The sequence below is a fragment of the Cryptotermes secundus genome, unplaced genomic scaffold (assembly GCF_002891405.2).
Source record: "Cryptotermes secundus unplaced genomic scaffold, Csec_1.0 scaffold1016, whole genome shotgun sequence".
NCBI lineage: Eukaryota > Metazoa > Arthropoda > Insecta > Blattodea > Kalotermitidae > Cryptotermes > Cryptotermes secundus.
The window spans coordinates 16,760-28,799 of record NW_019724759.1 but is presented as its reverse complement, the minus strand read 5'-3'; the positions used below and the strand labels follow the sequence as shown (position 1 = coordinate 28,799).

Below are 12,040 nucleotides of genomic sequence, written 5' to 3'. Positions count from 1 at the left end.
GTCAGACTAGAGTGAAGTCACGCCTCCGCCCTCGACCTTGAAAAGGCCACCAGTGAAAGAGCCAGTAAATCGTCTAGAGGGTGGCTTGAAAATTCACAAAATGGTCCATGTTCCTCCCAGTAACAATAAGAAGAATGGTGCCCTGAGAAAGTGTCGCGTGAGTGCTAAGCACGAGGTTAGAAAAGAAACAAGTATCATGTGTGCAGGCTGTGGTGTGGCTCTCTGCAAACTTTCATGTTTCAATGTTTATCACACGAAGAAAAACTAATAAAGAGGTATGGAAAGGAATTTATTGCATAATATATTGTATTTTAATTAGTTCCTGAAAATTTCGTTTTTAAAAACCAATTTTTGTTGAAGTTGTTTAGGAAAAAGTAACTACATGCATTTTAGCAACATAAGGTTTAAAGGGCCTGCCAGGACAGGGGTGGGATTTAAATACCCTTCGCGCCAGTCAAAGAGGTAATAATGATATCTAAAGGGTTTAGCAGAGGAATGGGTTGTCCTAACTTAAAAAGAAAAAGAAACACTTTACAGTTTTCTCTATTTTGCCAAATAACACAGGTCCCCTATGACTGAGTACTGTTGGGGCATTCTGTACTCAACAGGGAGGCCTGCATGAGCAAGACATATTACATGCGTGTGACAGTTATGGATTACATACATACTTTACTCAGACCACTTGAAGAAAAGAGAGAGATAAGTGTATAAGTGCTAGGTGATTTCCAATAGTATATAGTATGTTGCCCAAGAACAAGTCATCCTAATAAACCCTTTGTTTTGTAATAGGTGATGAATTTCTTCTCAATGTTGCCTCTGCCTCATGGAGAAACAGTTCATATTTACATTTAGAATTATTACTATGATGACTACAATGCACAGATGGAAACAAGACATGAAAACGGAACTAGAGAACTGCCTGTTGCCATGTCAACCAACCTGAATGTCAGGGCTCATCACCAGAAGAGTTTTGTACCCCTTGGTCATCCCTGCCTTGGGCAGTGGCAGAATGCCAGTTCTGGAGTGCGGTGCAATACCATTCTTTCCAAATATTTTTCTCAATCTGCTGGTATTCTTGTATCCCTTCAAGCATATGTGCACAATTTCTTTGGTGATCTAATGCAGTGAAGCTCATGGTAGCCTCAAACATATGCACTTCAGCTGTGTCTAGCCACTACAATCCTACACACACTGGAGTACACAGCAGGTAAACCTCAGTTGATATTCATTCAAAATCTGAGAGCACAATGTGTTCTGTATGGGAAAGCAACAGGGATACTCTGCACTGCTTATGCAACGATTTCTGCAGAGAACGGAAAAATCTATAACACACATTCTAGAAATATGGACACTCCATACTACTTAACCTTTAAAGTATGGACTTTTAAATTATTCAGAGCTTGCTGCAGCCGGAATTTAAATAGTCCAAAGTCTTTAAAGTTGCAGACGTTCAGANCTTCAGATATGGTGATTATGTGAAAAATAATCACACTATATACAATAATCCTCTGTTCAGACTGTACACAAGTATGAACTGCGTCACTTCACACTTTATAACAACTCCATTCAGTGCTCACACTCTGACGGCATGCGCCACTGGTCGAAGCAGTCCTTGACACACAGACCAACATCATACTTTTTATAATAGAAGAGTGTGCTCCTGGTTTTCTTATTTAGCGAACACACACGACGTGTCTGTTTCCTTTCGGATGACCAGTGTTGTGAATGTTTCACCTCTAGTTGACTAGATGAACTTGGCCTCCCCTGAGAAACGCCATTGACCGTGATATTTGCCTCATGCGACTGTACAATCAAATCTCGCACTAGAATTTTGCAGAATGTTTTATGTGTCATTTCTGCACCACATGACTTGTGCAATAAATAGGCACTGAGAACAGTCATGTCTAGAAGTTGGAAAAACCATTTCTTTGCCAATGTCCATGTCCTCCGGTCAATTCCATAACTATTTACCATCCTGTCAGATTTATCCACAAAGCCCATATGTGCATTGTTGTCTTCAATGGCTTTATACCTTTACTGAGACACAAACTAAAAATGTTTTATAAATAAATAACTGATAATCCGACACTGACTTTCTGACTGATAATTCGCTACTGAAAGCAAATAAATGCGTGGAAAACGACCAATTTCCTTGCAAGCCCAAGTAGCACAAATCTGTATGCTCAGATGAATATTTACTTTTCATACCAACCGAGCGATCGCCGCTTCTTGGAGAAGTTTAGTTACAACTTATGCGGATAGAGGGTGTTGCGTGGTCAGCGTAACAAATCCACACAGCCTTTAATTTCGGTTTACTAGGCTGGAGCCGCTATTTCCTTGAAATAGCTCCTCAATTATCATTACGAGGCTGAGTGAACCCCGTTCCAGGCCCACCACTTCTCTGAAAAAATCTGGTATCGCCAGGAATCGAACCCAGACCTTTGGATCTGTAGCCAGGAATGCTAACAACTAGACCACAGAGGCGGTCCAAGATCAAACTACCAGCACTCCCAAAGCTTGCACATGTACTGCTTGTACTGCATTCGATAAATCTATCATTCAGCCACAGTGGAGTGTTACTTGCTGTTAGATATATTTAACATTTGTACCTTAGAGGATAATACATTGCTGTATTTGAGGTGACCCTCTGTACCAAATTATTTTCACAAATAACATAGGAATTGACACCTCCCAGTGTGCATGCATTGATGTGCCCACTCTGTAAACCAAGAAACATATTAAAATTATCATATGACAACATCCATCCCCAACAGGGACTGGCAAAGCAATTCTGCTGTAATGACCAGATCTTGTTCCCTCAATGTCTTCAAGGCATTGTGCTTAATTAATTAAGCAAAGGGACAACTTTACCTTTACCGACTGCATACATGTTGATGTGCCTTCAAATGACATTTCAAAATAAATGATTTATTACACATATCACAGGAAAATGGCCGCTCGCCACTATGTATGCGTTTGTGTACATTCAGGGCACTGCTAGTGGTATATGAATTAGTACACATATCACAGGAAAATAACCGCTCTCCACTATGTTTGCGTAGATGTACCTTAAGCTGAAACTTAGACACACATGACTCATTACACATATCACAGGAGAATGGCCGCTCCTCACTATGTATGCGTTTATGTACCGTCAGCACATTGTTAGTGGCAAATGACTTACTACACACAGCACAGGAAAATGGCCGTTCCCCAGTATGTATGCGTTGGTGTACCTTCAGGGCACTGATAGTGGTATATGACTTATTACACATATCACAGGAAAATGGCCGCTCCTCACTATGTATGCGTTTATGCACTGCCAGCGTACTGCTAGTGCTAAATGACTTATTACACACTGCACAGGAGAATGGCCGCGCCCCACTATGTATGGGCTGATGAGCCTTCAAAAAATTGAGCCTACTGAATGTTTTATTACAAACATCACAAGAATATGGCCGCTCCCCACTATGTACGCGTTGATGTTCCTTCAAACAATCCTGCCTACCGAATGTTTTATTACACATATCACAGGAAAATGGCCGCTCATCACTATGTATGCGTTTATGCATTGCCAATGCACTGCTAGTGGTATATGACTTATTACACACTGCACAGGAGAATGCCCGCTTCCCACTATGTATGGGCTGATGAGCCTTCAAACAACAGCGCCTAATGAATGATTTATTACAAACATCACAGGAAAATGCCCGCTTCCCACTATGTATGGGCTGATGAGCCTTCAAAAAATTGAGCCTACTGAATGTTTTATTACAAACATCACAAGAATATGGCCGCTCCCCACTATGTACGCGTTGATGTTCCTTCAAATAATCCCGCCTACTGAATGATTTATTACAAACATCACAAGAAAATGATCGGGCTGCAGCATGTTTATGCAGATGTCTCTTCAGACGACTACTACGGGTGAATGACTTATTATCAACATCACAGGGAAATGGACACTCACTTTGTATGAATTGATGGTGATTCAGCACACTCTGCAAAAGAGACAAACATTAGAAGAAATCCAACTGGAAGAGGGGATTTCCTCAGACACTCCATCAAAATACTAGGACAGTATATAGATTATGACACAACTGGTTCCATGCAAATCCTTTCAAATCATCATTCATCACTGGCAGGGAGTGCAGTGGACATTTCTTGCTAAGGATGTGGACCATTAATAAACTCTTGTAAACATGTTAACAAATTTTTGCCTCCCATATACAGTAAGGACACCAAAGCCAATTATCACTGCACTGGCAAGGGCCAAGAGACATTTGGCAAGGGGACAGGTGGGCAATCACAGGGTTCCAGGATGAACTAATCATCTACTTTCCTCAGATACAATACAGCATGCTTGGATAACAATGCAACCAACAACTGTTCTATTGTTGCATGTGGACTGCCTGTGATGGGAACATGTTTACTAAGTCACTGCCTATGAAGGCAATGATGGAGGGATACACATGCAGACATACAGCTAAAGTACGAGTAGGCTAACAACAGACGAAATGTTCAGGAAAGTGTACTCATATTTCCTGTGAATGTGGAATTATATGCAGAGGACAACAGAAGTGTTACAAGATTACACACTTGTCTAGCAATAGCCAATTCCTTGTTGCTTCTCTGACGCACCATTCCTGCTTTCAGGCCTCATGTCACATCTCACATATATCTTTGTTTGGTACTGTACCAGCCATCTCCTCTGGCTCCACTATTCCGGGTTTCATGAGTGATGGAATGAAGCTCACTAATACAAATTATATACCACCGAGAATATATACACAAACACCTTTACCATAACCCATCAAGAGAACAAAAATACAGAGCTATGTATATCTTTATTCCATGTCACCATAAAGAAGAATGGCTGACAGACACTGGCTAGGAACAAAATACTTCTCCTACATCTGCAGAGGGATCAACTGGAAGATGAACCGTGAGTCAACTAGGAATTAGTGGTGGGGCTATCCCTGTGAGTACATAAGACAGGCAGCTGCAGTTGCCTGGCTATCAGCTGGGAAAGAGAACAAGGAACTCACCGCATGTTCAGCCTTTATTCCTGGAAATGATATCGACAATGGATCCTCCACCTCTTCAACATCCGAGACCTCCTCATCTTTTATACTGATGGCCTGAAATGCACCATGAGAAGTTGTAGGACATGTGTCAGTATATGAACCTGGGACATCTTCGTGTGGATGTGGACAGTCCTGCAAAACCAGCAAACCCATATCAGCCATGGCTGTGCGCTCTCATTACATGGAACAGCATACACTTTCATTACTATGGTCACTGTGCAGTGCATCACTCTCATGACGGCTGCTCTGTATAGGTTCTCTGCCTGGTAACTTTGAAAACTGTTAGTAATTAACAACTGCATGGCTCAGACTTCTGTATGCACAGCTAATGCTCACTCATGCGATATAGAAACTGCCTGCCTTCTGTGGACACATGGAAAGTGATTACCATATTCAAAATGGCCCATCACTGGTTGCTATTCTGACCAAAGACTTAAGTCCATGCTTTTCATCTTTAAAATCTACTCTCAATACTGCCTTCCATATATATGTATAGATTTTCGAAGTGGCCCTTCCCTTTAGGATTTCCAACAAAAACACTGTACTTGTGCCTCATATCTCACATGAATTCTAAATGATCTGCCCATCTCATACTCATTGATGTTAGGATTCTAATACCTGCTAAATTGTTCCACTGGCACAACTTCTCAAAATTCAGTGCTCTCCAGCCTCCAGTTACTATTTCTCTCTTAGACTAAATACTCGCCTCAGTATCCTGTTCTACACCACCTCAACGTATATTCTTTCTTCTCTTAAAGTGAGAAACCAATTTCCATACCTACACACACATAACAGCAAGTACAACAGAGGTTTGCCTATATTTAGACCTCATGTACTCCAACAGCAGATGGCAACACAAAGGATTCTGAACTGAATAGTAGGAAGCATTTCCCACAATTTAATCCTTTCTACACAATGAAACCTCCATTTTGCAACAGATGGCATAAAATAAGTGTAACATCAAAGAAAATGTAAAGATAAAGGAAATAAGAATGATATGATATAAAGAAAATTTGGGTTTCTTTATATCATAACTAGCTGTACCCGGCCATGCGTTGCTGTGGCTCAGTCTGGTACATATTTGAGCCATTCTTTGCCCAGTTTGATTTGCAATTACTCGTCGCACTGCTTCCACTCCACGAGTACAATGACCTAAGTTTGATCTCCTGCGAGGCATTATTTGGATGAACTAAAGCGATCGATTGCACTGAAGAAGAAGAAAGAAAGTTATAAAAAACATATAAAATTGCAAAACATTAAAAAAGGAAAGAACATGAACTTGAAAACAAAGAAACAAAAAAAAAATACTAACGAAATATTTCAATTCAAACGCAGATCAATCGACACAGGTCAATCCCACCGCCAACTGCACTGAAAAATAAGGAGAACAGTTAAGAAAACGAAATGAAAAACAATGAAAAATAAACTACACTCACGAATTGAACGCTATGGTAAACGACACAGCCCAAATCCAACGCAATGTCACACGAAATAACTAAATCAAAATGGCCAACTGTTAGGGATACAGACTCACTTCTTCGGCGGATATTCCAGACTGATTGGGCGAATGAATTCAACCCCTTTAATACCCTCGGCCACTGCTATGCAAATGAGCCCTTGTTATAACCACGGAAACGCTGCTTTGTTGATTCCGCAATTCCTACGCAACAACCCATTGTTATTGCGTTGTCTCTGTGGGAACGCTCTGTGTATTCGTCGTAACCATGGAGATTCGATACAGTATTGCTATTGTTACTTCCTATGCAACGGTCTGTTCTCGCGTTTCCATAGGGGTGACTCTTCTGAATTCCAAATTCCAATTCTGTTTTTCAAAAGAAGCATGTTTTTACCTGTCACAGGAGTGACATCTATATAATAGGTATATAAAAACACGCATGTGTTCGAATGCAATGTTGTGTCAAAATTTCGAAGCAATTGGTGAAGAACTTTCAGAGATCTTTGAGGGCCAACAAACCAACATTTACATTTTTATTTATATAGATATTGGAAGATCATCATGCAAATATGGTTCTTGGTTTATTCTATGATGCCTTATCAACTCATGTCTTTATGTGGAACCAGTAAGATCATATCGTGATTATTCTGGATCAATGCAAAGGATGAGGAAGAAGGCAGTGGTAGTCTAAGGGTACTACCCAGCATTAGCCTGGGTAGACTGGCAAATATTGTGCACACCAAGGCAGACTATTTGTTTAAACATTCAATGAGTCCTTTTTTCAGCTTGAGTTCTCAGTCTGTGTAATTCATTTTCAACTTTGTTGCATACTATCCGTAATAATATTCTTCTCCATATCAAATCGATACATATATCTTCTGGCTTCTTCCAGTCATTTCAGTGCATTCAAGAATGTTCCACAAACTTCAAGAGCACTGTCACATGTTGTGCAGTCCATAAACTGCACTCCAAGAGGTTGTAAACTCTTTAACAGTTACATCATCTTCACTGAGTTTCACTGCACTGTCATCATTGCTGCTGACATGAACATTTGAGAAGCCAAACTTCACAAAGGAATTCTTGTTTGTAGTGGATGTTATCAGTCTCTGGGCTCCTGCTATGAAGTGCACTGCAGACAACACATACAGCTTCATCTGTGCACCTGCCCCCACCTATCATGGCTGCAGCCTTCCAAATCAACTTCTTTCTATAATGGCACTTGAAAGAACGTATGATTCTCAAATCTAAAGGCGGAAGCTGGGTGGTACAGTTAGGTGGGAGAAATTTAACTCTGATGCTGCTGAGAAATGTGTTCCTTGCATGGGCAGCACGCTGATCAATGAAAAGCGAGAATTTTGAGACTTCCAGCACATACTGTCTATTTGTGTGAGGTAATCTTAAAATATTTTCGCGGTCATCCACGAATTGGTATAAGTTTGTGTTCTGTAGACAGTCTCTTCACATTCCTGAAGCAAAATGGCCTTATTTTCCAATTGTGAGAGGTGGCAGTTTATCACTACTATGAGCATTCCATGTGAGGAGTACAGTAATCCACTGTTTAGATTACATACCATGGCAAAAATCTCCTCAAAAAGTGAAGGTTTTGATAAGTTGTAGACTGAAAAATAGGCAGGTCCCATCAGCATTATACACTCCACTTCAATTTCTTGCAGTAGTCAGTGATTTTTCCAGTCTTCTTCAGTTCATGCATCAACACACCTGCTCTTATCTGATGGTGGTACAGTGGCAGATAATTCCCCCCTTTACATGACAAGCCTTACTGAAGACACATGGTGAGCCCAAATCACTAGTAGTTCTGCGTCAGCCAACATGTAGTACTTATTTTTAGACTGAACCACTTGTGACTGCTAACAGGGAAGGATGACCATTGCCTTGTATAAGAAATTCTAAGAAGTGCATTATAAAACAGGGTAAATTCTAGCATTCATGACAAGAAGTATTATGTGCAAATCTGGGGAAAACATGAAACTGAAGAAAGGTAAAATCTGTTGAAGTTTAATGTTATTGTGGGGCACTTAGCTGGAAACATGCAAAAATGGCATAAATTCGTGAAAAATGTAAAATCCAGAAACATAAAATAAAGTTTTCACCCTATTTCTTCATGAATGCAACTTGGTTCTACAGTTCACTCAGTATCCTGTTTCATGTTAACAGCCATTATGCAGACGGACAGCAGTCCACCACAAGCAAAGTACAACAAGAGGCAATCCTCTTGAGGCCTGTCAAAGAGGACTTACAAAAAATTCCCTATTCACCAGACTGGAGAAGTTTTGTGTGAAAGACGAATATGAGAAAGAGAACAGGCAATTCAAGATGTGACTCAGATATGCCTCACAGTGGACACAGAGGGGACATACAACTCACCTCATGTTCAGCCTTTATTCCTACAACTGTCATTGGCACAGGATCCTCCCCACCCTCCATATCTGAATATTCTTCAACTTTTATGTTGACAGCCTGAACTCCACTGAGAGAAGATGATGAACAGGCCTCACTATGCGAGGCTGGTACATCCTCCTGTGAATCCAAGCAGTTCAGTAAAACCATCATACTGTTATTACACAGAACAGGATACACTTTTATTGCCATGACAATTCTGCACTGCATCTAACTGATAACTATTGTGTTCTACAGATTCTCTCCTTTACACCTACCAAAATCATCAGTCACACAGCAAAGTTCCTGTTGGTGCCTGCCTTCATGGAACCCATGCNGTTTGCTATACCTTGTCCCTGGTCCCTATCCTGGGCCAAAGAATTCCAGTCCACACCCTCTCACATTGTTTCTGTAAGAGCCACTTTATAACAGCATCCTGTCATCCATGCATACCTCTCTCAGCCAACACCTTCCTCTTCCTGATTTCTATTCAAACCTCTGTATGAATGCCCTGCCCTCAAATACATTGCCACCAAACACTCACGTGTGTACCCATTCATACAGAACTCAGAAAAAATTAATGATTCTTAATACAAGCTTGTAACAAAGTATTCAGTTCACTGACCATTTAAATGCAGGCAACAAGGCCGTAAAATTATTTTCTGAGGACAGAAGCACAGAACACTCACCTAGATTCCTTTTGAAAACATTACCTTGGCTCTCTAAGTCTGGTACTCTTCTTGCAAGATACTGCAGAATTTTTGCAAGGTTAAAACTCCATCATATATACTGGACTGTGGGGTACATCACAAAGTGGCTTATAGGAATCCTAGCGACATACAGGGTGGTCCAAATTTAAAGGTATACAACTCACCTCATGTGCAGCCTTTATTCCTACAACTGGCATTGGCACAGGATCCTCCCCACCTTCCATATCTGAGACTTCTTCAACTTTTATGTTGACAGCCTGAACTCCACTGAGAGACAATGACAAACAGGCCTCACTATGTGAGCCTGGTACTTCTTTCTGTGAATTCAAGCAGTTCTGTTAAACCACAATACCCTTATGAGTCACTGCCATAATGTTATTACACATAACAGGATACACTTTCATTGCATTCCCATTCTGCACTGCATCAAACTCATAACCGCTGCGTTCTATTGGTTTTCTTCTTTGCAACTTCCAAAAAGATTACTAACCACTGACACAATAGATGAGGTTCCCTGTTCATGCCATCCTTCCATGGAACACAATGTCTCATTACCAATCTTGCTACAGCTTGTCCTTGGTCCCTATCCTGGGTCAAACAATTCCAGTCCATGCCATCCCTCCATGTTTGTTTATGATTTGTCTTAATATTATCCTATCTTACATGCACACATCTCCCACCTTGTATCTTCTCTTCCACATTTCTCTCCAAGTACAGTGGAACCTTGCTTAACGAGCATAATTCGTTCCAGAATCTTACTCATAATGCAAAACACTCGTTAAACAAAACAATTGTTCACATATAAATTAATGTAAAATACAATAATGCGCTCCATGCTGAAAAAAATACTCAAAAAATGTTATGTATAACGTTTATTCAAAGAAAATTATATAGACATTGTTAAGGAGAGTAAATCATCTTCATCTTTTCTTCTATGTGGAATGAACCAACCTGGAATGCGAATCTGATTTGCAGAAAACAAAAAAAAAATCGAAATAATTAGTTTATTATTTATGATACAATTCTTTTTTACTAGAAAGCTGTCTAGAGACATTTGTTTTTGCCGACGCTTCAAAATTTGGTGAAAATGCAACACAGCATTATTGTTAAATAAATCTGTAGCACGCATAGCCACTGCCTTATAAGGGTGATGCTTCTCAATGTACGATCCAACAGTTTCCCATTTTTGCAAGGGTTATTAAACTTTGCACACAAAAAATCACAAATATTATGTCTCAACACAAGTTTGGAAAAATGTGTGATCCCAAGCAACACTAAGATGCTAGTGGAACGAGTGTTAAATACACACTGATGTAGCAAGCACACAATCTGGGACTTCCCTTCTTGTCACTCGTTATGTGAAACGTCACTCATTAAGGGAGTAATTTTTTTACAATTTGTTTTGCTCGTTATGCAAATTACTCGTTATGAGAGGTGCTCGTTAAGCGAGGTTCCACTGTACCTGTATGAACGTCTTGTCCCTCACATACATACAGTATGACCTGCCCCTCACATCTTCCTTGAATTCATCATGCTAATAATACAGAAGACATTAGGCCCCCACAATGTGCATACCCATTCTTAGGAAACTGAGAAAACAGAAATGACTTTTAACAGAAGCTTGTAGCAAAGTATTCAGTTCACTGACAATGTAAAAGCAGGCACCAAGACTGTAAAATTATTTTCTGGGAGCAGAAGAACAGAAGACTCACCATCATTTGTTTTACAGCAGGAAATATTTCCTCAGCTCTCTGTACTACAATTTTTGGCACTCCTGCTGCAACGGACTGCAGAATCTTTTGTGAGCCTGAAACTTGATCATCACACATGACGGACTGTGGGTTGTGTCAGAAAGCGGCTTACAAGAATCCTGGTGATACAGACATGAAGTTCTGACGTGTGTACCACTACATGACTTGGATTATGTGCACAAGTTCTGAAAGGGAACATACTCTTCATGAATGGCGTTAAAACATTCATATGACATAAAATCAATACAAAGTCCGTCGAGTGTAACAATGTTTTTTAGGTCACTTCTTTCTCACTCTTGCCTTACATGTTTCGGTTTTAGTAAAACCATCTTCAGAGGCACATGGTACTAACAAGAAAACACTGGCGTTGTTTAACTGTACACAGTATATATGCTGTGTGGGCACTGCTACAAATGTCGATGTGTAAAAGCACAACACTAGCTTGGAGTACTGAATGCACGTACAGAATGCACGTTCAACCTTCGCATTCCATCCAAAGTTGCCCTCGCGTTAAAACATCACTATTAAAATATTTAAAAAATATTTAAAAGTTTAAGACTTTTGAAGTAAAATATAAAAATGTTAGGCTGCTTCTTAATTTATCCCGATGTTGGGAGATGTCTTGAGGTTGTATTGGCT

At 40.2% G+C, this 12,040-nt stretch overlaps 2 protein-coding genes and 1 long non-coding RNA gene across 13 annotated transcripts in view; 2 read left to right on the top strand and 1 right to left on the bottom strand.

Moving 5' to 3' along the window:
* The window catches only part of LOC111863003, a 2,306-nt gene extending 851 nt beyond the window's left edge, over nucleotides 1-1,455 (top strand). The window contains exon 2 of the long non-coding RNA XR_002842528.2: nucleotides 463-1,455. This is a non-coding gene — a long non-coding RNA (uncharacterized LOC111863003). The remainder of the gene's footprint in view (nucleotides 1-462) is intronic.
* Nucleotides 1-12,040, top strand: part of LOC111863000 (protein O-linked-mannose beta-1,2-N-acetylglucosaminyltransferase 1-like) — a 136,467-nt gene that overhangs the window by 107,709 nt on the left and 16,718 nt on the right. The window lies entirely within an intron of this gene.
* Nucleotides 1-12,040, bottom strand: part of LOC111862997 (zinc finger protein OZF-like) — a 17,748-nt gene that overhangs the window by 1,611 nt on the left and 4,097 nt on the right. For 3 of the 6 annotated variants that reach the window (XM_033750884.1, XM_033750885.1, XM_033750886.1), the window contains exons 2-6: nucleotides 11,363-11,586; nucleotides 9,815-9,985; nucleotides 8,929-9,081; nucleotides 5,049-5,219; nucleotides 2,420-4,001 (exon numbers count right to left, since the gene is read on the bottom strand). In XM_033750884.1, coding sequence (XP_033606775.1) covers nucleotides 2,874-4,001; nucleotides 5,049-5,219; nucleotides 8,929-9,081; nucleotides 9,815-9,985; nucleotides 11,363-11,479 — 1,740 coding nt within the window. In that variant the 5' untranslated portion in view covers nucleotides 11,480-11,586 and the 3' untranslated portion in view covers nucleotides 2,420-2,873. Of the gene's footprint in view, nucleotides 1-2,419; nucleotides 4,002-5,048; nucleotides 5,220-8,928; nucleotides 9,082-9,814; nucleotides 9,986-11,362; nucleotides 11,587-12,040 lie in introns of those variants that run through there. The other 3 variants (XM_033750887.1, XM_023848909.2, XM_033750888.1) reach the window with 3 other exon arrangements.